Here is a 24,811-nt window from a genome sequence, read left to right as displayed (position 1 = left end):
TTCAATATTAAAGACATTTTTATGAGAGCATTATAATCATCCGATCCATACATTTCAACAATATCTCTGGCTAAATGGTTGAAAAATAAAAAAACAAATCTCTTACCCAGACGCAGTAAACACATTTTTCGTAGATTACAGTTCCTCAAATAGTAACAGACCCTTGCCAATTCAAAACCAAGAAGATGATGATACAAATTAAGAATATTCAGATAGTATCTCTTCGTTAGGAGACGTTATGTCCGCGTTAGATGCTTTAAATATCAATTATTTTCCAGTTAACAATATTTTGAATGAAAGTTTGTTGTAAATTTAGTTTGTTTTCCATCAAACTAAAAAAAATCTTAAGTTAATATTAAAAAAAATGTTGAAAAAATAATGCACCCATAGAAAAGTCCAAAAATATGTGGTTTTTGCAGCGCCACCTGGCGGGATTGTCCAGAAACATCATAATTTCGTGTAATATAATAGTATTACACGATATTACAATAAAAAAATTGCAAAACATTTGGTTCCGAATTTTATCCCGGCAATTTGCTCTTTTCGCTCCATAGTGCACTGACAGTGCGTCTCCATTCCTGTTTCATTGCCTCTTGTTACTAGTGATGTTTTTCGGATCCCCGATCCAATCAAATCGATACCGCCTTATGATGGAAATCGAAAACAGTTACAGTCTTGGTTAACAGTAGTAGAAAACACTCTGAAAATGTTCAAAGATTTAGTAAGCTCCCAGGTGTACGCTATTTACGTACAATCTATTTTAAATAAAATTTGTGGAAATGCTAAGGACGTGCTGTGTTTAGCTGGTAACCCGATAAATTTTGAAGAAGTAAAAATAGTACTAATAGAAGCTTTTGGTGATCGTCAAGAGCTGGCCACATATAAAGCCCAGCTTTGGTCGAATAAACAAAGTGATCATGCATATTATAAGAAAACAAAAGAATTGATGCTTAACATTAAAACAATTGCTAAGCAGAACAGCGTGTACAGTGAAAGATGGACAGCCATCTGCAAGTTTATAGAAGACGATGTACTTGCCGCATTCATTGCCGGGCTAAAGCACCCTTATTTCGGTTATGTACAAGCATCTAAGCCTGATAGTATTGAAACTGCTTATGCATTTCTTTGCAAATTCACTGCAAATGAAAAAATATCCTCTCAATTGACACAAACAAAATATCAAAAATCCGGTGCAGTTAACAAGACATTTGCAACTAATACAAATGCAAAAACATCTTTTGTGCATACCCAAGGGCCAAGTCAAACATATTCACAGGTCAACCCAGTTCAACAAAACCATTTTAAAACTCATACAGAAAAAATAGAAGTAGATTCCTCCACGAATAGTCGGTTTACAGCCAATAGAAACATTATTAACAATAATGAAATTCCTTCACATAATACTGAAAATTTCGGCGGTGAAGAAGGTGAAATTTTGACAAATTTTTGGCAGGTCAAAGAGAAAATAAATTCAAAAATACTTAACTGGCGATTAGAGTTAGAAGATTACGATTACGAAGTGAAGTATAAGCAAGGAAAGGTAAACATAGTCGCTGACGCTCTTAGTCGAATACCACAAGAAATTCATGCAAATGAAACATTAACAAAAAACTCTTCGAGTCCTAAGAAACACCTCTTAGATACTACGAACTCCGAAGCCTCAAGTTTAGAAACCATTCATTCTGCCGAAAGATCTGGCGATTATTACGGAAAACAAACTGCTATATTAGCAGAAGAAACTGTAATGCAAACCCAACAAGAAACACTTTGTAATAACAATTTCACAAAAGAGCGTTATGTTAGTACACTACCAGAAACACATAGCAATAACAATTTCACAAAAGAACGTTATGTTAGTACAACGACAATAGGAGATGATGTGAAACAACCAAACGAACACAACAACCTTATAATAACAGAACAGACTAGTTGTATCCATAGCTGTGCGTACATTTTATTCTGAATCAAATGAACAGATTAGAAACACACGCTGTGCAATAACGGATATTCTGAATACGAACATGCACAAATACGAACGATCGGATAATAGATTATTACAAAAACAAGCAGTCACGCAATATAACAATACAAATCATCCAACTACAGAATTATTAAGCAACATCGACTATAGAACACCAGAGATTTAGTTCTTTAAGGCAAAAAATAACATGCCAAAGGCAATTAAATCAAATAGACCGATGGCAGAAAATATTGTAAAGCGGGCTTCACCAATATTTAGCGAGTGCCAGAAACTTTTTGGATTACCTAAAATAAGAACAAAATTGCAACCAATCGGCTAGTGTCTCTACCTGACTCATCCCTTTGCTTCCTCGTTGGAGTTGCGACTACGGGCTTGGAGAAAACCGTGCAGGTTTATTGTCTGACGTTTTCATTGGCTTCAGAGAGAAACTTGGGAAGGACACCGGTTCGAAAGTAGTTAGCGGCCGGAAGGCACTTTAGTGCCAGGAGGCCCTGCACCGGCCAGCCGTTCGACGGGCAGTCGCCAAGAGGTACTCGTCCCGGCCACGAGGCCCTGCATCGGACAGGAGGCCCTGCACCGGCCAAGCCGACAGGAGGCGCTCGTCTCGACCAAGAGGCCTCGCCGTCGGGCAGCAAAGTGTGTGTGTGTGTGTGTGAACCAGTGAAGCGCAAAGGTGAAAGTGGTGGACAGAAGCCGGAAGGAGCAGGACAATCGCAGGAGCAGCCCACCATAACCAATGGGCAGCCAGAATAAGGAGAGAGTGCGTGAAATTCGATCAGGAAGTGATTCGAACAGTGAGTGAAAAATTGTCGACAGAATCGGAAGTGAAAGTTGTGAAGTCAAAAAGAGAAGGAAGTTGGGACAACAGCCACCAGCACAAGCAGCTCATCGAACACCACCGGCGGTAGTCGGTCGGACCACGAAACAGCACATCAAACATCACCGGCGGTAGTCGATTGGACTAGGCAAGCAGCTCTACAAATACCACCGGCGGTACTCGATCGGTCGGTCACCAGCAGTCTACAAACACCACCGGCGGTAGTCGGTCGGTCATCGCAGCAGTCATCGGTAGGAGCATTATCGAGCAGCATCATCGGGCAGCAGCATCATCGGGGAGCAGCATCATGGGGCAGCAGCAGTCATCGGTAGCAACAGCATCGGGCAGCAGAGCCACCACGCAGTGAGTAAAACATGGCAACAAAACGAAATACGAAAGAACAACAAGGGGATACGACCGAAATGTACGTTATAATTTGCGAGATGCGGAAGGAAATGCAGGAGAGGGACAAGAGAGAACAAGTAGAAAGGGAAGTGCGCAAAGAGATGAGCCAGCTACAAGAAGCTCTCCAAGCAATGCAGAAAGAGAGAGTAGTTGAGCTAGAGAGGGAGATTGGGCCAAGTGAGACAAGTGAGGAACAAAAAGAGCAGATCAGGGTAATCAATTTCCCAGCGCCGGGCAAATCCGAGAGGGTGGAGAGCACTGATCCACCGAAACAGCCCAGCGAGGCCTCGGGCCTGGAGGGCCTCGTGAGGAGTTTGGTAGAGAGTTTTAAGGAGAACGCCATGGGCCCTCCAAGACGTTCCCTAGAGGAACTGCCAACCTTTGATGGCGATTTTAAAATGTGGACTCGGTTTAAGTCCATATTTGATAAGACCACCAAGGAGGGAAAATTTACAGACCTCGAAAACCTCAAAGGCGAGGCGGCAGTCAGTGTCAGTGGGATGATGCTGGACGAGAAAAATGTTAAGAACATCATGAAACGATTAGAGGAAGAGTTTGGGAGCGCCGACATTATTTATTCGGCTTGTTTAAACAAACTAATGAAAGTCCAGAACCCCACCATGGTTGAGCCGAAGTCGTTCATTCTCTTTATGAACGCGTTGAACGACATGGTCATTAATATGACCATGCTCGGTCAGGAGCAGTATTTGAACGACCAACGGCTCCTTAAGGACCTGGTAAATAAGCTGCCAGAAGATCAAAAATACGCATGGATAGAACAAAGGCTTAATGAAGGCAACGAAAGGTTTCGTACCCTGAAGGACCTGGCTGAATGGCTCCGACCAAAGGAACGGTTGGCGTTGCGGCTCCATGCCGAAAGCTCGGGCGAACCATCACGGTCGGCGGTAACAGTAGCCTCTCCGGAGCAGTCACGATAATGGATTAAATGTTTGGTGTGTGGGAACAATCATGCAACCGTCGAATGTCGGCGTTTCCGTAATATGTCGTTAGATGACAGGTGGGATACAGTGAGGCGCCTAAGAGTTTGCGCGAATTGTTGCATGGCAACCGATCATGAGGCACGGGGGTGCAGCCTTCCCCCAACAGTGCAAAGAAAATGGTTGCAGGAGCGCCACAATTCCTTGTTGCATCGAATAATGGCAGGAAAGAGCACTCCAGTAGAGAAAACTTTGATGCACTCCATTCATGTAGAAATGCTGTACCAAATTATACCAGTGACACTACGTCACCGGGATAGGATAGTAAAAACATTTGCCCTAATTGATTCGGGATCCTCGGCGAGTTTGTTGTCGCAGGAAACCCAAGACCTCCTTAACGTCGAAGGTTCGTTGAAGCCACTCACTTTATCGTGGAGGAATGGCGATTTGCAGGAGGAACCGGACAGCGAAGAGGTCTCGATAGAGAATATGGATGCAAAGGGAATCCTGCTAAAGCTCGACGGGATAAGGACGGTGAGTAAAATGAATCTCCCCACCCAGTCAGTTGATGCACGAGAGTTAAAGCGCCATTATCAACACTTAGCTGGAATCGACCTCGAAAGTTATGAAGGCACTCCAACGCTTCTCCTTGGATTGCCCCACGCCCATTTAACGTACGGGAAAAATACTCGGGTTGGACATCCGGGGGAACCGATGTCCACCGAAACTCACTTGAGCTGGGTGGTCATGGGTGGAAAGGGTGGTGCCTCACAGGGGAAGTTGCTTACAATATTTGAAGCAAACGAGGAAGTCGCGGAAATGCAACGTTTGATAAGGAGCTATTTTTCCACCGAAGAGTTCGGGGTAAGGGTAGATTCAAAATTATTGGCATCCCCGGAAATTGAGCGAGCTAAGCTGCTAATGAAAGAAACGCTCGTAAAGGGAAAATACGGATATGAAATTGGTTTATTGTGGAAAAGTGACACTCCTAAGCTACCCAACAGCTATGCCCAAGCGTACAGGAGACTGGAATGCTTTGAACGAAGATTGAAAAGAAACGAAACCCTTCGCTTGTGGTATCACAGTGAGATACGATCCTCTTGCGAAAAGGGATACGCAGGAAGGGTTGAGCGTGGGACAGCATGTATCGAAGGGAGGGTTAATTATATTCCACGTTTTTTGGTCATAAATGAGAATAAGCCGAACCCGAAACCGCGACTCGTATTTGACGAGGCAGCAAAAAATAATGGAATTTCACTTAATTCACAACTATTACCAGGGCCCACGGCTGTAGCGTCGCTCTTTGGCGTTTTGATTAGGTTTAGAGAAGGCAGGATCGGCATCTCAGGGGACATAAAGGAGAGTCATGTACGGAATGCGCACGCCACGGACCAACGCCCCCTAAATACAATAGTCATCATTGGACATACCCAAGTGCCCCGTGGAAGCGTATCCATATTGGCTACGCTGGTCCTGTAGCGGGGTCAATGCTACTAATCATCGTGGACGCATATAGTAAATGGATGTAACTGCCCTCATATACTTTTTTGTTGGTATTATCACCACCAATTTATAATTATTCTACGCCAACTTGCTATCTCTTCATCAACTTGGTGGTATTCTTGGTCCAAGTCCCATTTCCTTCGACCTTGGTACCATTTTGCTCTATGTAGCTCGCTAGCTCGTGTCCAAACTTGTGTTTTGGTCGAATATTGGGTGTTCGTGTACCACTTCGGGTAACACGGACTTTGGTGCAACTTTACCACTTGTCCACTTAATAACTTCTCGGTCGTTCAAGTCTCGGTCTTCATACTTTAAGGGTAGTTAGGTCTCGTTGAGACCTTTCCAACGCTATGCCATTTGACTCGGCCATCCATATCCCGAGTGATTCTTGGTACACCGTACCTTACCCTGTTTTCTACTCATTTGAGTGCAAACCTTGGAACACCCATATGGCCCACTTGGAGACCTGCTTGGCACTTTGGCCCCATATAATGATAAGTGCACCTTGACTAGGGCTACCGACGGTCAGAACATTTCAACTTGCTAGCTCGGGCCCACACTTGTGTTTTTCTCGAATATATGGTTCCACATCATCTACGACCACAACATCAACCATCAAAATTCTGGACGAGTTATTTGCTGCACACGGGATACCAGTTACAATTACCAGATAACGGTCCGCTATTCACAGCAACCGAATTAAAATATTTCCTGCAGAGAAGGGGTGTGAAGTACCATAAACTGTTAGCACCATACCACCCGGCAACCAACGGTCAAGTCGAACGCTATGTACGAACGCAGTTTCCAACATAGTGAAACAGGAGAATCGCCGGCCAAATTGTTCTTGGGTCGAAACATACGGACACAGATAGACCTAGTCAGACCGCAAGATACCAGAAGAAACATTATGGAGAAACAACAATCAGCATTTCAACCATCTTTCCGGACGTTCGTACCTGGACAAACAGTTTACTCGCTATCGGGGAATGCCAAAACAGATAAATGGATTCGTGGCGCAATACTTAAACGCATAGGAGATCTGCACTACAAAATAGAGTACAGGGGAAAGCATTTGAAGCGACACATCGACCAGATACGCTACCATGTTCCAGACAACAAAAACAACCACAACAATGAGATCGTATGTACCCCATCTAGCGTCACCCCTCCTGCATTGACGATAACAGCGGATATGCCGAAAGATGTACAAATATATGATGCCATGGAAAATACCAATAGCCAACTTTATCGTCACGGCCCAACACAACATCCGAAGCTGCGTTAAGGGAAGACACCGCCTCAGACGACTCATTTAATACACCCAGTAGCAGTCCACAACAACAGGAACATCCGTCGCAGCCACCACGGCGTTCAACAAGATTTCGACGAGCTCCTCTTAGAATTTCACCCACATAAAGAAGGCACATCCAGTTTCATCATGAGGGGGAGGAAATGTTATATATGCAACGGCCTGGCAGCACGGACGTTTGACAGCTCGTCTAGATAGAATGGCATTCCGTGCTAAACTATCATCGCGAGTGTTCATTATCAAAAGCATACAATAAAGAGTGGACTACATACAGAACATGCCTCATACTTTATTAAGTAAGCTGAAGGCGAAGGACTCAAAGATAACAGACTGTTCAAGTAAAATCGAGTACAAATGCAGATAAAGAGCAAGACGGAAAACATTTCCAAGAAGTGAAGGATTATAAACCACGTACAAATGTCATGTATAGAAATCATTTTAAGGAATTGATTAGATGGATTCCTGCTATTGTTTTGAAACGTATTAGTCATTATATCAGATTAATATTAATGGAAATGCGAGGGTTGTACACCATTATAAACTACGTCCATATGGGAAATACTATTATGAGAATGATGTGTACAAGGATGTGTTTTGGGAAGAAACGAAGACGTAGTGAGTCGAAGTCTCCTCCAGTAAGGCGATCAGTTAGGTTAGGTGGACTGCCACCAAAAAAATATAGTAAGTAAAACTGTGGACAAGGAATCTCTAGGAATACATTGATTTCAAGGATTAGGGGGGATAATTTATTTATTTATTTGGTCCATCGGACATTATTAGTCTACATAAACACTTATGAACTATATAACAAAACTAGGCAAAACGCGCACGCAGAGAGTCACGGAAAGTTACTTGGGACATTTCACAGCTAAAGAGGTCTGAGTTCTCATTAAAAACTGCAGTCATAGCATTGATTGGTTCTGATTGTCCGAAATTTGTGCGAAAATGCTTTTCCCTTAGAAAATGTCGAGGCCGAAGCATTCTTGATGGCGCTGAAAAATGGATCTCACTCAGTAAGTTAGGCGCATCGATGTGATTATTAATTAGTCCTGCTATGAAGAGGCATTGGGCCGACTTACGGCGTGAAGACAACTGTTGTATGCCGAGCAAAAGACACCTGGCATCGTACGAACGGAGGGTGTCCCCTGCCCTCCAAGGAAGTAGCCTAATGGCATAGCGTGTTGCTTTTCGTTGGATGCTTTCAATCTTTTGGGACCAAATGGTGGCAGAGGGACACCATACAACACTAGCGTATTCTAGTACAGGACGCACAATTGAACAATACAAAGCCTTAATAGTAAGCGGGTCTCGAAATTCCTTAGTCAAACGAAAAATTAAACCTAATAGCTGATTGCCCTTACTCAAAACATTCTCCATGTGCGGCCTAAAGCTGAGACGCTTGTCAAGTAACACACCAAGATCACAGATTGTTTCCGAGCGTTCCAACACGCAATTGTGCACATGGTAGTCACACAAGACTTGGACCCTAGATCTCACGAACGACAGAACTCGACACTTATCGATGGACAGGGAGGACTTTACGGGCTGGGTCGTCCGGTGCCATTCTCATGACATGACCAGCCCACCGGAGCCTGGCGAGTCTAATTCGCTGTACGACAGTAAGGTCGCCGTACAGCTCGTAGAGCTCGTCGTTATAACGGCTCCTCCATTGGCTTACTTTGCCAGCAGGATATTGTGGGATACGGTGTCAAAGGCAGTCTTGATGTCCAAATATATTGCGTCAACCTGGGTGCCGGAATCCAGACTACGCTTACAATTGCTGACGAACTCGGTGAGATTTGTAGTTGTCGACCGCCTTGGAACGAACCCATGTTAAGATGGACTGATATAACTAGAAGAAGCTCTCATAATGGCGTCGTATACCAGAAGTTCGAATACCTTCGATAAGGCACAGAGCGACGTAACAACACGGTAATTGGCCGCACAAGAGCTGTCTCCTTTTTTGTGAATGGGCGTCATCCAGGCTGATTTCCAATCGTTGAGAAAAATTGCAGTTTGAAGGGACGCATTAAATATGTTCGCCAGTGTGGCCGACGGAAAGCTCCTACGTAAGCTAAGCGGAGCTTGCGTAGGAAGCTTTATTAGGCTAAGGTAAATATAGGATAAGGTTGATATAGACTATAATGATAAGGAAGGATAGAATAGGATAGATAGGGATTAGGACCGCGCCAATAAGGATAGATAGGGACTAGGGCAAATCGGAACAAAGAAGCTAGCTAGGGCAGGTAGGGAGATAGGTAGGGCAATTAGGATAGGAACGCATTAGTTTGTAATTTCGGCTTAAGTTCCGTAAGATAGTATTTCCCTCCGAGTGTCATATTTTTTTCCTTAAGATAGTATCTCCCTCCGCGTGTAATATTTTCTTCCGCACACAAGCTCTGCTGCTTCCGTATTCCGTAGCTACAAGGGTAGCTGTATTTAGTAGAGAAAATTGTGTAAGTAGGGTAGATTTAAGTAGCGCTAGCGGAGCATATCCTTATTCAATATGCTCCGCATTCTATTCAATAAAAACCAGAATTCTTAGCTACAATCGACTGGTGTCCCAACTTAGTCTCACCCCTTTGCTTCCTCGTCGGAGTTGCGACTCCGGGCTTGGAGAAAACCGTGCAGGATCATTGCCTGGCGTTTTCAGCCAGTATAGGGGCAATGACGTCAAAACTAGTGTTGGAAAAAATTCGGAAAAAAGGAACGGAACGGAACGCGTTTTTTTTTTCAGGAAGGAACGAACCGTGAACCTGGAATGCAAAAGAACCTGTTTTTTGATACAGTAACGTTAACTTTAGACAAAATTGTATATTATTATTATTATTATTTTTATTATCAAATTGTTAGCCAAGAGGCTATACAAAGTCCAAACTTAAAAACGTAACAGAGGGATAAACACAGAACTAGGGGAGTTACAACGGGTACAGGATAGGGGCAACGAAAAAAGATTAGGAAACGGTGGACAGGAGACGAGAACGGAAACTGACGTACAAGGACGTGTGGTGGTCAAACAGGTGACCGACGGCGTTAAAGTCGGACAATGCACGTAGCCATGGGTCATTCTGGGCAAACAGAGTCCGGCGTGTAGGAATATGAAGAGGAGGACGGACTCGCAACCTGTAGGACGGGACGTAGAAAGGAATGGCTGCGAGAAGGCCAGGAGAGTCTATATGGCCATGCAGGATGTTAGCGATCAGCAACGAGCGAGCGTTGCTGTGGCGATCCTTGACGCTAACCAGCACCAGCAAACGGCACCGGACCGGGTAGAGAGGCAAGGTAGCAGAGGGGTCATTCAGGAATCGCTAGACGGCAAGACGCGTGAATTTCCTCTGCACACCCTCCAACCTATCCATCGCTGTGACGCCCGCGGGTGTCCAGACAACATGATGGGTCGAACCCAGCAGCAGTACAACGCCTTCAGGCATAGGGGGTCGCGAATTTCTGATGACATGCGGGCGATGAGTCCCAGCAGCCTGTTTGCCCGTTCGACGACTGAGTCCAGGTGCGACCTGAATGTCAGCCTATCGTCCAGCCACACCCCCAGATCCTTGACTACGGTCACACGGGCTCAGGCCACTGAGATGATAGTTGTGCACCAGTTTGTCGGGAGAGCGACCAAACGAGATGACACAACACTTCGCCACGCATAGCACCAGACCGTTGGCGATGCACCAAGCTGAGAAGGAATCTGCAAAGGTTTGCAGAGAGAGGGGATCACTGGACAAGGACACAGGAAGATAAAACTTGACATCGTCGGCGTACATCAAACAGCCCTCTGGTGGGAGGGCGCAGACACAATCCGAGATGAAAAGAGTGAAAAGGATTGGACTCAGGACGCTCCCCTGAGGTACAACGGATAGGCCAATGAACGGGTACAGGTCTTGCAACAAAGACAAGAGGTTAGTAACGGTGGAGCGTCTAGGCATGAAACAGTGCTGGGCGGATGGGATGATAGGCTGAACACAAGGAAGGATGGCTGAGTGGATAATGGACTCGAGGACTTTAGAGAAAGCACAAAGGAGGGAAATGCCTCGGTAGTTAGGGATGGACGTACGACATCCTCCCTTATGCCTAGGAACCAACCAAGCAGACGCCCACATGGTGGGAAAACTCCCATCCCTGATCGACCGAGTGAAGAGCTGAGCAAGGACGGAGGCGAACGCTTCCTTGGCCTGGATCAGCACCGAGGAAGGGATGCCGTCGGGACCACGGGAATAGGAACATTTCAGCTGGTTAAGGGAAGCGATCACCGAGGGTACATCAATGGCCACGGTGTCGACATTGACTCCATCACACGGTACATTCGCCACCCCTGACGAGAGGGACGCCGTAGCGCTGGGTCGACAAATAGCCCAGCAAAACGTTCAGCAAACAGGTTACTGATCGCTTGGGGAGAGGAAGCCGAGCGGTTGCCCGAGGACATGGTGGAGGGGATACGGGATCGGCCTCTGCGCTGGTTAACAAACCGCCAGAACGACCGAGGATTGGAGTACAGCCTCCCCTGAATACGCCAGACATGGGTCCTGAGTCGTACCCGGTTGTAGCTGCGATAGGCGGACGCTGCGTACTTAAATACCCGCAAATGGTACTGGGACCGAGAGACAGGGTACGCTCGCAGCGCCCGCTTGAATCCGGCCTTAAGCGCACGGAGGTGACCGTCTGACCACAACGGGTGGGGAGGGGGATGATGGGCGGGACAGCAGGAGACTAGGAAAGACGAGATCACAGAAGTGAAATTTGCAGCAGCGTCGTCAACGGAGAAGTCCGACTCCAGGAAGCTCCAGTCATGCTCTGAGATGAGGCGGGCGAGTTTAGCTCGATCAAGCTTGCGATAATCCAATGCCGGCAATCCTGGGGATGGGGCGGGGTGCCTGATGGGCTCGGACGAAGATGAGTCAACCGCAAGACACATTTCCAGTGCAGGGTGATGAACATCTTCGGGTAGCAGTTGCAGAGCCGCGTGATAGATGGCGCCAGATACCTCGGTGGCCGGGGTGTTGCCCAGGATCAGGTCAAGTTGTCGTCCGTTAGTGTTGATTCCGTCGATGAACGCAACGTCGCTCTGGGCGAAACAGGACGGACGAAAGAACGGCGGCACGGCAGGGTCAGGACCCCAGACGATGGATGGCAGGTTAAAATCACCGGCACGAGAGCGAGTACTATTTGCGCTGCTGCGGTCACATCGGAATACAACGAAGGCATCGTCAAATAGTAGTGAGGATGTGATGGTGTCGTCTAGCCAAGTCTCAGTAAGAATGATCACATCGTTGTCCGAAGAGGAAACGGCCAGGCGAAAGGAGTCGAGTTTGGTCCGGAGGCCACGCACGTTCTGATAGAAGCAGTTCAGCTCCGAGCCCGTCCGTGCATCATTCGGGCCAGCATTAGGTACGAAACGGTTGGCTCAGTACTTCAGTATTCTGACTATGAGTCAGCATTCTTTGTCTCTTGCTGGACGGAGCGGCGGGCTGCAGAGGGGACCGTTTCGGAGTGGTGACGAAGCCCAGCACAGTGGGTGCAGATGTGTGTGGTGTCGACGGTGAGCGTGAGCCTGTGTGTATAAGTGTGCGGTTGTGGCTGGACATTTCGTTGTGGGTGGTATCAGTGAGAGGCTGTTGCGGTGACTCGAATAAGTCCGGAGCACGAGTGTCCCGGAGGGGAGCAATGACAAACTCTCTCACCCGCACACCTACTGGCCAGGAATCCGGATGGAGGTCTTCTCACGGCAGGATTCGGGGATGCGCACCTTAAACGAAAGGGTACGTCGCGACGCTGGGCTAATACCTCTGCTCGGGAGAGAGAAGGCAAGAACGTCCTCCGTGACATGTCGACGACTCACGGATGCAGTCACTTGGTCGGCTGTGACGTGATTTGCGAGTCCCATGAGGTGCAGCCAAAACCGTGGAGGAACGCGTCCCTGTGCGGGTACTAAGTTCGGCGATGCGGTGCTCGAGCCCGTGATCGCCTCGTACGCCGGTGCATTAGAACGGCGTGCAACCGCGGTATAGGAGGCAGGCCGGAGGGACCGTGGTGCTGGTGAACTGTGGATCGGTGCGGTGTTGGCAGAATGAGATGTGCTCGCCTTCATCAGTGAATGCATCTCACTAGTGAGCGGCGGAATTATAGCATCCTTAAGCGAGTTGACTAGTGCGCCAAGCGCCGACTGGAAACCCGGTTGCAATCCAATGTTCTTTAGGGCCTTGCAACGGGAGTTAGAGAGGGCCTTCGTGCAACCGGGGCAGCTCCAATGCAGACAAGAGTGTAGCTTGATGTCCGCCAGGATGGAGTCCGGAATCTTAGTGCAGGCATCATGAAACCAAGCCTCACAGATGGAGGACTGCGTCGTATCCGAGCCCAGGGCGAGATCGTTCGCACAACCAAAACAAACAGCCGCGATTGCTCCAACGAGGCGCGGGAAAAATGATGAAATAGGGCAGCAGCTCGGAATGCACAGGAAAACGATGAAAAACGGACCGCGATAACACGACACACGAACAGTAATGTGGGGCGATAGGACACATTGATGATCCGTTCATTGGTGAAAAAAGTGGTCAAGCGTGGTTTGGTGTAAAATAGGAGTAATTGGGCGGCTATTATTGTGATTCAAGTTGTAACTGGGCGGCAGTCCTTCAACTAACGTCATGCTGGCCGTATCCATCGTCCCGTTGAGTATGGTGGAAGCAGTGCGCGTTGGCGGTAGTGCCGGTGTATGTGTGTTGCCAGCTATTGTGGAACGGACTGGAGTGGTATTGGACGACGATGTGCGGCGGTGAACGTGCGTATCCCGACGATGCGAGATGAACTCACGAACGCCAACACCTGCGGGCCAGGTGGCAGCAGTGAGAGCCTTCATACGGTGGGTCTCAGGGATTCTCACCTTAAAGGAGATGAAGTTCATCCTATCGGCACGAACTCCCTTCCTCAACAAGCAAAATGCAATGACGTCATCAGTCTCGAGACGGCGCTTGACGGAGGCAATAACATCAGCTACGGTCACATCTGATGAAAGATTGGACATACGGATCCAAATTCGGGATGTGCGGGAAGCAGGTCCGGCTGCCCTTAGCGGCGAAGAGCTAGTATCAGTACCAGTAATTTCCTGCAGTATACGTGAGGAAGATGAATTAACGACCGCATGATTTGTCCCAGTCATGGGCACGTCGTTGCTCTGGCTGTCGTTGGTGGTGTTGACAACAGCACCCGCCGATTCAATCTCCTCCGTAACGCGCCTTCGCTTGCCTGCCGGGACAAACTCCAAAACAGGACGGCGGGATCCGACCACTTTCGGTGTAGATGCTAACTTCAATGCAGCGAAACCATTACGTACTTCGGCAGCAAGTGGCTCAAGAAGTGTCCTGATCGTTGGCGCTTTCGATGCTAGGGTGGTCTGAATGCTGATCTGCTGGTTCAATTCCTTCACGGCACGATTGCGCGGATTTTTAAGAACGTTTGTGCAACCAGCATGTCTCCAGTGCATGTCGACGTGGGTCTTGATCGCATCGATCAACGCTTCAGGAAACTTGCAGCAGGCGCGATGGTAAGAATCGGACTTCCTCAAGAATGTACAGGTAATTATATTATCCGCGGCATCAAGCGTCATAGCACACGAACGACAAACATCGGCCATTGCGAATTTGTGTGGGAGTGCAACCGGCACAAGCGGGTCCCAATGCAGACGAAAAATTTGGGCTATTGAGTGGAAGCAGGCGCGAAACTTCAGCGGCACAGTGACGAAGAGTGTGTTAGCACAATGCAGGAAACAATCCACAAAAAATGAATGGCAAAAAACAAAGAAAAACTTAAAATTTCACAGTTGTACGGTGAGCAAACAACAGCGTTAGTGGGTTGCGAGGGCTCATCACCTCGACGGCGTGGGTTCGAATCTCAACCGAGACCGGACCCTCCCCTGTACGAGAGGACTCTATCCACGTACAACAGGGAAACAAGTCTCGTAAGCCCTTAACGGGCAGGCATGACCAAGAGGTCGTTACGCCACGAAGAAGAAGTATAAACCTTTTTTGATGAATGTACCTTGACATCTGGTACTGTCACTTTCGTTACAGTAGTGGTCAGCGATGCATACATACTTGGGCTGATGTTTATTTTCATTAGAACCGTGTATGAGCCATAAATTAGAATAATGTTAATGAAAACACTTAAATTCCAACGATTAATTATTGTTCTTTGTAAAAACTACCGAAAACTGTAGATAATGTTTGTTTTGTGCAACAAAAATACATATTTTGTGCATTTTTGCTATGTTTTGTTCTTATGTGAAGCAGTGTAGAATGCGTACGTGTTTGTTTTGTTTGTATAAGTAAAACTGAGTTTCAATTGTAAAATTTAGATGATTTTATCTCAAAAAAGTGATCAAACGAATCTTAAACAACATCTGCAGTGCTTAAACTATATGCGTGGAAAGTTTCAGAAACGACGGTTCAGTATTGGTCGAGTTTTTAGTGTACACAAAACTCCATACATGAAAACAAACAACATTGAAACAAGTTAAACACATTTGTGGTTGGTTCGGGTAACTTGCACAATAGGTGGTAACTTTTTTTAAATCAGCGCGAGCCTTCGATCGGTCCATGCTGTTACTTCGTGAAGCCTAGCATCGTTGACATGCGCGTCTCATGTTTTTCCCCAGATTATTCGGGCGGCTTTTGATTGCATGTTTATTTTGCAATTTTAAAACATTCACGGTTGGTAATCCTAATAAGGGGTACTAGAGCTAGTACCACCAAAGTTCTTATTGGTTGGCACCATGATAGGTGCGTGTTTTGAAGATAATAATCTAAAGGGGACGGGAAACGAAGCGTAATCGCTAGCGTAATCGTGTTATTCTGCTGGTCCATCTGTCAAAAAGAATTTTGGCTCACCTACCCTATAATCGCATGCGTAATCTTGTCAGTACGTAAACAAACGAATCAATAGTTCATTCATCGTAATTATTTATCAAATTTATATGATTATTTAGCGCAGTTTTTGTATTTTTAAGAATAAACAACAAAATAATAGCAGTAGCTTCAAGAAATGTTGCCATTTTTACCAAATTGCAAAACATAAACAAAGCAAAGATGACGCTTGGCCTGAATATCGACGATACACGAGAGACCAGCGATTACGCTTCGTTTACCGTGCCCTTAACATCTTGTGTGTCTTTCCATTTCAATACAACGATTCCATTATCATCCTCTTTGGAAACCATTTCTATTTTTTAAAGTTTGCAGTTCAAAACATCTTTTGGGAAAAGTTTCTTATTGTGTCGAAGAGTTTCAACTATATGGATCTTTCGGTTTGGACAAGACTTCGCTAATTCATAACTTGTATAAAAGTTATCAACGATTATGCAACATTCCTGTACGATCCATCCCATCAGTTCCATGATAGTGGTGGCATGGTATTTGTCGACGAGGTTGGGTTCAACGTCAGCATGCGTACGTCATTGGGACGATCAGCCAAAGGAATTCCTGCAACAGTTGTGGGTCCAACCATTCGGTCACGTAATATTTCCATTATTTGTGCAATGAATAACAGTGGGATTTTGCACTACTAGATTACACTACACACTCGATACACTACCAGGCAATAAATCGTTTAACTTTCGAAGACTTAATTTTGGAACTGAAACAAAAACTGAGGTTCCATGATATTAGTCAGTCTGCCATTGTCATGGATAATGTCCGTTTCCATAAATGTGTTAGTTACGCTATTAGGGATGGACAAAACCAAACTGTTTATTTACCACCATATTCGCCCTTCTTGAATCCCATTGAAAACTTATTTAGTAAGTGTAAAAATTCGGCAAGGTGGGCTAATCCCCAAAACGAAACTGAATTATTGAAGACTATGCAGAATGGAGCAGAAACCGTAACAGCAGCAGACTACGAAGGATACATTTGAAACACGTGGAGCTATGCATCTCGCTGCTTAAGAGATGAAGAAATTCTCGATTGAATTGAATTTCGATAATGAGATAATTTTTTTCTTATGATTCCTATCACGTATATTAGTAAAACACAACGAAGTTCCTCCGCAAAGCACAAACGAAGGCTGTAAAATACATATGTAAGAACTAACTGAAGTGAAGGATACTCAAACAATTCCTTATATATTTAATAGTTATATAATAAATAGAATTTTTTTTATGTAGCACGACATCCCCAAGTGGGACAAGGCCTCTCTCCAAGAAGAGTTTTCCGTGACCGAAAGAAGGATCGGCGTGGTGTTTCCTCGCGCTGCCGCTGCGCCATGGGCACCCCCAAATATATAAAAATAATAAACATATGGAAATACTATATATAATAGTTTATGTTTTTACATACGTTTAAAGTTTACATTAGTTTAAAGCTGTATATACGTTCCTGTTACCATTAGTTTAAAGCTGCATATATGTTCCTTATTCCTATGCACTAACGAGAACCGTTATGAATAAAAAGCAAATACGTTGTTGGGATGTTTTCGACAGGCCCAGGGCACAGGGTTCTGAAACTAGTTTAGTTTTTGAATATATTTTTCTTTTTCATTATTCCTCCCTTATTACTCCTTGTTGGCAAACAAAGTTTACATTTTCCCCCGCAGACCAGTGAATCCATCGGGTCGCTTGCCTTCTGTTTACGTAACTAGTTTAGTTTTTGAATATATTTTTCCTTTTCCTTATTCCTCCCTTATTACTCCTTGTTGGCAAACAAAGTTTACATTTTCCCCCGCAGACCAGTGAATCCATCGGGTCGCTTGCCTTCTGTTTACGTGATCGCTCGCATGAGCTCTTACAGTTTCCTAACCTTCACATCTAATACCGCCAGTTTTGTCGCTGGTCTTTCTAATTGTTGGAGGCTGGAGCAGTGTACCGCCAGGTATAAATGCATGCCGATCATACGTCATCAGCGAGATGACGCGAGCTGGAGACAGCGTGGTCGTTCGGCCCTTTTGACCAGCGACACTCAAGGCGAACGCACGTACCTCTCCGCAGCCACCACTACCATAAGTATAAGCTAACGTTAATTATAATAAAGTACACCCACATAGAAGCACAACATTTTGGCGACGAGGATGGACGAAGAGTTTAAAAAACTTTTCGCGGAATTTATGTCCAAATTCTCCACAACGGATAAGACATCGACAACGGATACGCGTATTGAAACGTTGCTAAGGTCCATGACCGACTTCAATCCTACGCAGGACAAAAGCTACACTTTCGATATGTGGTACAGTCGATACGAGGACATATTCACAGTGGACGCTGCAAATCTCGATAACGCTGCAAAAACACGTTTATTACTGCGAAAACTGGGTAATGACGCTTTTCAGCAGTATTCAAATTATATTTTGCCGCTAGCGACACGAGACGTAAACTTCGAAGACACAGTATCGAAATTGAGAAAGCTTTTCGGTTCTCAAATTTCACTGTTCTCGAAACGTTACAACTGTCTCGCAATGAGAAAACGTGCTACGCAAGATTATACTGATTACGCAGGGTTAGTTAATCGGCAATGTGAAGAATTTGGCATCGGGAGTTGTTCAGTGGACGAGTTTAAGTGCCTTATTTTTGTGTGCGGTCTACACGAAGCTCAAGACGCCGAAATAAGAAAAGCATTGCTCGCAAAGCTCGAAGCAAACAAAACAACCACTTTAGAACAACTCATAACCGAGTGCGGTCGAATAACAAATCTGCGACGTGATGTGGAATTAGTGGAAAAAAAATCAAGTGATGCTGCAGTGCACGTGGTTCAGCAACCGCGCTTCACAAAGAAAAAAACCGAAGCACCAAGAGGAGCGTTCTCGCCGTCGCAAATCGAACAAAAGGGCTCTACGCATCGAAAACCTAGAACGCCGTGTTGGAAGTGTGGAAAGTTACACTTTGTTCGAGACTGTCCCTATCTCGATCACCGATGCAAAGAGTGCGATGGCATCGGACACAAAGAAGGGTTTTGTCAATGTGTGAAATCAAACCCAGGCAAACGTAGAAAAGGGAAGGCATCGAATATCAATACGATCCGCACGGTTAATCACATCAATGCGCAAAGCAGGCGTAAATTTATCAGTGTAATGATAAATAACGTGAAAGTGAAGCTCCAGCTAGATTGTGCTTCTGACATCTCCATCATCACGGAAGACAATTGGAAACGGATTGGAAGTCCACCTACAAAACAACCGTCAGTTAAAGCTCGGACCGCTTCAGGACAGCCGCTTCCACTTCACGCGCAAATTGACTGTGACGTCATCCTCAACGGAACCGAGCGTAGATGCACATTATTTATCACAAAAGTTGACAACCTCAATCTTTTTGGGTTGGATCTTTTAGAATCGTTCAACTTATGGCAAATGCCGCTAGAAACTGTGTGTAAAAGTGTGAGCGCAACCAGCGAAGCTCAGGAGCTGCAAACAAAGTATCCATCTCTCTTCGCAAACACACTCGGTTGCTGCACCAAAGCTGAAGCAAAGCTTTATTTGAAGGAAAATGTTCAGCCAATTTATCGCACTAAAAGACCAGTTCCATTTGCCGCTCTACAGGAAATTGAGGCAGAGTTAAATCGATTAGAGAATATGGGTGTCATATCTACAGTAGAATTTTCGGAATGGGCAGCACCAATATTAGCCGTTCGAAAGAAAGCAATCAACGGCCAGCCTTCGAAAATTCGTGTGTGCGCAGATTATTCCACTGGCCTGAACAATAGCATTGAGATGAATCAACATCCGCTACCATTGCCGGAAGAAATCTTCGCCAAACTCTCAGGCAGTACTATGTTCTCACACATCGATCTCTCTGATGCTTACTTGCAGGTTCCCGTAGAAGAAACATCAAAAAAACTGCTCACGGTAAACACCCATCGTGGTCTCTACGTGTTTAACCGATTACCACCGGGCATTAAATCAGCTCCCGGCACATTCAAAAAAATAGTGGATTCGATGATAGCCGGACTGGAAGGTGTGGAAACTTATCTCGATGATGTTCTGGTGCATGGCAGAACTGTCGAAGAACATCAATCCAGATTATATAAAACGCTCAACCGCATCCAAGAGTGGGGATTCACACTAAGATTCAACAAATGCTCATTTTTCGCGTCAGAAATTCGTTATCTCGGGTTCATTGTAAACCACAAAGGAATTCGCCCAGATCCAACGAAAACAGAGGCTATTTGCAACTTAACACCTCCTCAAGATCTAACAACGTTACGATCATTTCTAGGCGCTATTAATTTTTATGGAAAATTCGTTAGCAGCATGCATCAACTAAGACGTCCGCTAGATGCACTTCTGAAGAAGGATTCAAAATGGAATTGGAATAAGGATTGCCAAGAATCATTTGATCAGTTCAAAGCCTTGCTTCGCTCAGACCTGTTGTTGGCTCACTATGACCCCAGTTTGGAGACAATAGTTGCTGCCGATGCATCCAGTCATGGAATAGGAGCGTGTCTCATGCATCGTTTTCCGGATGGTTCCATAAAGGCGGTGTGCCATGCTTCTAGAACATTGACGTCTGCAGAACAACGCTATGGACAAGAAGAAGAAGACTACGTCATAGCAGCAGTGCAATTAGAGGAAGAAATTTTTGCAAACGTGTCAGCAGTTTTCACAGCACTACCAGTGCTCAGCTTCAAAGATATTCAAGCAGCCACATCTAAGGACACGCTACTACAGGAAGTAATTCAATATGAGAGAACTGGTTGGCCGAATAACGCAAAAAAAGTGAGTCCAGAGCTCCGTCCTTTCTACGATCGTAACGAAGGATTTTCAATTGTGAAAGAGTGTCTCATGCTAGGTGATCGCATAGTGATTCCAAAACAATACCAAGCTGCAGTGCTCAAGGAACTACACAAAGGACATCCTGGTCAGGAACGAATGAAATCAATAATGAGGAGTTATGTATACTGGCCTGGAATAGATCGAGACGTCGTAAATTTTGTGTCAGCGTGCAAGGAATGCGCAGCAGTAGCGAAGGCACCATCGAAATCGCTTCTATCATCGTGGCCGCTACCCAGCAACCCTTGGCAACGCATACATCTAGACTACGCGGGTCCTTTCGAAGGTTCATATTTTCTTGTAATCATCCGCACGTCATCTATCTCAACGATATCGACACTGGATTTGCTGCATGAAACATTCGCGCGATTTGGATTACCAGAAACCATTGTATCTGACAATGGTACACAATTCTCGAGTGCTGAATTCAAGGAATTTTGCGATTCTTTCGGAATAATTCACTTGAGAACCACCCCATATCATCCTCAGTCCAACGGACAAGCGGAACGCTTCGTGGACACACTCAAGAGAGGGTTAAGGAAAATTTTGCCAGAAACTAAGTCTGTATCTAGAGCACTACAAACCTTTTTGTCTGTTTACAGATCAACGCCAAACAAATCAGCTCCAAACGGACTCTCACCTGCAGAAATTTTATTGGGGAGGAGGCATAGGACAACCCTGGACTTGCTCAAACCTTCTACACAGACGACATGCGAACAAAAAAGAAACCGCCGTATGGAAGATCAATTCAATAGGCATCACGGCGCTAAAAAGAGAGTTTTTGAGAAGAATCAGAAAGTCTACGCAAGTACTTTCAAGACAGGAAAACTATCGTGGTTAGCAGGTGTTGTGATTGAGCGAGTAGGAAACGTATTATATAATGTACTACTAGACGGAGGAAAACTCATTAGGGCTCACACTAACCAACTACGTACTCGCGGCGATTTAAGGGAAATTACTAACAATAGGGATTCATCAGATCAGGATCTTACATGGTATACGCTCGTAGAACAGTTTCAATCAAACGAGGATACTCCAACGAGACCTAGTCAACTAGCTTTTCCCTCTCAAAACAATGACCCAGTAGATACGCCAGTTCAAGAGTCTGATCAAGCACAACCAGCGGCTCCACGTCGTTCCAGCCGTAACCGTTCCGCTCCAAACCGATATGGACAACAGTCTTCATAGGGGGGAGATGTTGGAGGCTGGAGCAGTGTACCGCCAGGTATAAATGCATGCCGATCATACGTCATCAGCGAGATGACGCGAGCTGGAGACAGCGTGGTCGTTCGGCCCTTTTGACCAGCGACACTCAAGGCGAACGCACGTACCTCTCCGCAGCCACCACTACCATAAGTATAAGCTAACGTTAATTATAATAAAGTACACCCACATAGAAGCACAACACTAATAATCTGTTTGCGGTTTTCACAGTAACCCGCCGAACCTGTCCGTCGCTAGCCTTCACTACTTTTATCACTCTCCCCATCGGCCACGTGTTTCTAGGTAGGTCCACGTCAACGATCAGCACGATGTCTCCAACCTCAATCGGTCGCACCAGTGCGAACCATGTGGTTCTACGTGTCAGGGTCGGCAGATACTCCTTGATCCACTTCTTCCAGAATATGTTTGCCAACACCAGCGAAGCCTTCCAGGACATCTTTAGCGCTGCTGCGTTGTCCGGTTCTAAGTGACTCCTGTTTGCCGTACCTAACAAAAAGTGGTTGCGTAAGTGGACGGGAATTTATAATTGTCTGAACCTCTCCAAACGTTGAGAGAAGCACCAAGGTAAGCGGGGAAGCTTCATCTCCTCTAACACCTTTTTGATGGATTTTATCAGCCGTTCCCAGCATCCTCCGAAATGCGGCGCACCCGGCGGGTTGAGCTTCCAGTTAGTTAGTTGAAGTAAGCGTGTTATATCATACAAAATATTACCCATATCAGTTAACCCATGAATGTTTTTACTTCGTTCCAGGCTTGGCAAGGATATAAATATGGCCTTAAAAAGAAGCTCGCCCACAACAATCGCGAGTACCAATCAACCGGCGGAGGGCCTTGTTCGATCAAGGCATTTTCGCAGCTCGAGGAGCAGGCCATCGCGATATTGGATCTGAAAAAGGTTGTAAGGGGAACGCTGATGTTCCAGTAATGGGAATGGGTTTTTCCCAATCAGCAACCCCTGCACCATCGCCTGAACCAGTGGTGGATCGGTGGAACCATCGGTAGAACCAACGATGGAACCATCGGTGGATCCATGAACACCTGCTTCGACGCCAACACGGGGACAAACGCCCCTATCATTGCGGGAAATAAGTGCAGCTAGGCCGAAAAAACGGTCAATAGCCGAGCTGCAATTATTTGAGCAGCGAAAATATAATAGCCTTTTGGCTAAAAAAAATGAAATCATTGAAAGACAGTTGAACTTGGAAAAGGAAAAATTTGAGTGGAAGAAGAAAATAGAAAAGGAAAGGCTAGCTCTCGAAAGAGACAGGATCGAGTACTACAAAGTACTAGAAGAAAAAAAATAGAATTAGAAATAGAAATAGCTAATATGAAAATTGCCTTGAAACGGGAAGAACTAGAAATAAAAAGACAAAAACAGTAAATGTTTGTTTATTTTTTAATCGGAATCATTTCCCACATCTTCTAGTAAAGATTGGAAATGGAGGTTCCACTCTATATTATTTTCAACACATATGTTGTGTAAAGCACAACATACATTAATAATTTGTGCACATTTTTGCGGTTCATAATTTAACATTCCATCTACTCCTAACAAGCATCTAAATCTACTCTTGAGCAAACCGATTGTCCTCTCCACTATCATACGTCCAGACGAATGCTTCCTATTAAATTCAGATTCTGGAGACCCTGAATCTGGATCCCTGTAAGGCTTAATCAGCCAGTCTGCTACCGGATAACCTGCATCTCCTGATCAAAAAGACAATCAGTTAACAACATTCTTCACAACTTCTTGTTATAAATGTACCTAGCAATTTATCGTTGAATCCATTTCTGTGTCGATCCATAAAATGCTTGCTTATTGGACTAACCCTCCAAATGTGTGCGTCATGATGGGACCCAGCAAACCGGGCATCGATTGCTCGAATTCGGTTTTTATGATCGCACACCTGGAAATTTTAAAAATTTCGATAAAAGCTCATATAATATCATATATCGTTATACTTACTATCATAGCATTTATGCTGTAAATTTTTTTCGGTTCATATACTGCAATGGCCGCAGCTTAGGTTTTTTTATTTTGATGTGTGTTCCATCTACACACATCACCACATCAGGAAGGCCACTCTTTTGGAAAAAATATTCCTTAGCCTCAATTCGTTCTTCTTCGGTCATAAGTAATTTTATCCAGTCGCCCAAAAGGGATTGCATTGGTGGAAGTACATCACGTAGCACCTTCGAGAACGTTGACTGCGCCATTGCAACATGGAAATCTTTTCCTGTTCCATGCTGATATCTACCTTCACCAAAGTACCGTAAACAAGCTGCTAATTTTTGTTCCTCCGTCAAACCATAATCGGTCCGAGCGCCTATGTGGGATCCAATGTGGGGTCCAAGGTTACAATATCCATGAAAATATCTTTGGATATCATAAAGTTTTGTTGAAACCTGAAATGTAAATAAGTTACATTCTTGGTCCAAATGAAATTCTTTTCGTTACCTACATTGTCTCAGAAAGCTGTTTTGGATTCGAGTTTAACCGAAGCTTTCGCCGATACATATTTAATTTTCTGATGTCGTCAGCATCATTTATGATGGGAAAATGAATAAAATTCATGTTTCGAGCAATTTTAATCTCACAAATCCAAATTCAAAAGTAAACAAACTACAGTAAACAAACGACACGATTGATTTCAACTGTAAAAATACCGCCTACTATAACGAATACTGTTATATTGTCAAAATCGTCGGGGACGACCCTTCCCGGGAACGACCGTTCCCCGGAATAGGGCCGGCTGTCTTGCTTTTTGATCAAGCTAGTGAAGCAGGTGAATGAAGCACATGCCTATCTTCTTCTTCTTCTTATTTCGTTATGCGAGTCGGGGTATATCCTCCTACACAAAGTAGAACGTTTGTTCCCTTACTCGTAA

At 45.1% G+C, this 24,811-nt stretch overlaps 2 protein-coding genes across 2 annotated transcripts; one reads left to right on the top strand and one right to left on the bottom strand.

Annotated features, from left to right (window-relative positions):
• The first annotated feature begins 4,417 nt into the window (after positions 1 to 4,417).
• Positions 4,418 to 5,435, top strand: LOC131264506 (uncharacterized). Its single transcript, XM_058266802.1, has 3 exons — positions 4,418 to 5,005; positions 5,252 to 5,374; positions 5,421 to 5,435. The coding sequence occupies exons 1-3, from the start codon at positions 4,418 to 4,420 to the stop codon at positions 5,433 to 5,435; spliced, it is 726 nt and encodes a 241-aa protein (XP_058122785.1).
• Positions 5,436 to 23,199: 17,764 nt separating this feature from the next.
• Positions 23,200 to 24,018, bottom strand: LOC131264505 (putative nuclease HARBI1). The gene is made up of 4 exons (XM_058266801.1): positions 23,890 to 24,018; positions 23,689 to 23,830; positions 23,570 to 23,630; positions 23,200 to 23,209 (listed from the first exon to the last, which is right to left on the bottom strand). The coding sequence occupies exons 1-4, from the start codon at positions 23,893 to 23,895 to the stop codon at positions 23,200 to 23,202; spliced, it is 219 nt and encodes a 72-aa protein (XP_058122784.1). The 5' UTR covers positions 23,896 to 24,018.
• Between the last annotated feature and the right edge of the window lie 793 nt (positions 24,019 to 24,811).

The sequence above is a fragment of the Anopheles coustani genome, chromosome 2 (assembly GCF_943734705.1).
Source record: "Anopheles coustani chromosome 2, idAnoCousDA_361_x.2, whole genome shotgun sequence".
In the NCBI taxonomy this organism is placed as follows: domain Eukaryota; kingdom Metazoa; phylum Arthropoda; class Insecta; order Diptera; family Culicidae; genus Anopheles; species Anopheles coustani.
The sequence above is the reverse complement of the archived record's forward strand: the minus strand, read 5'-3'. Positions and strand labels throughout refer to the sequence as shown.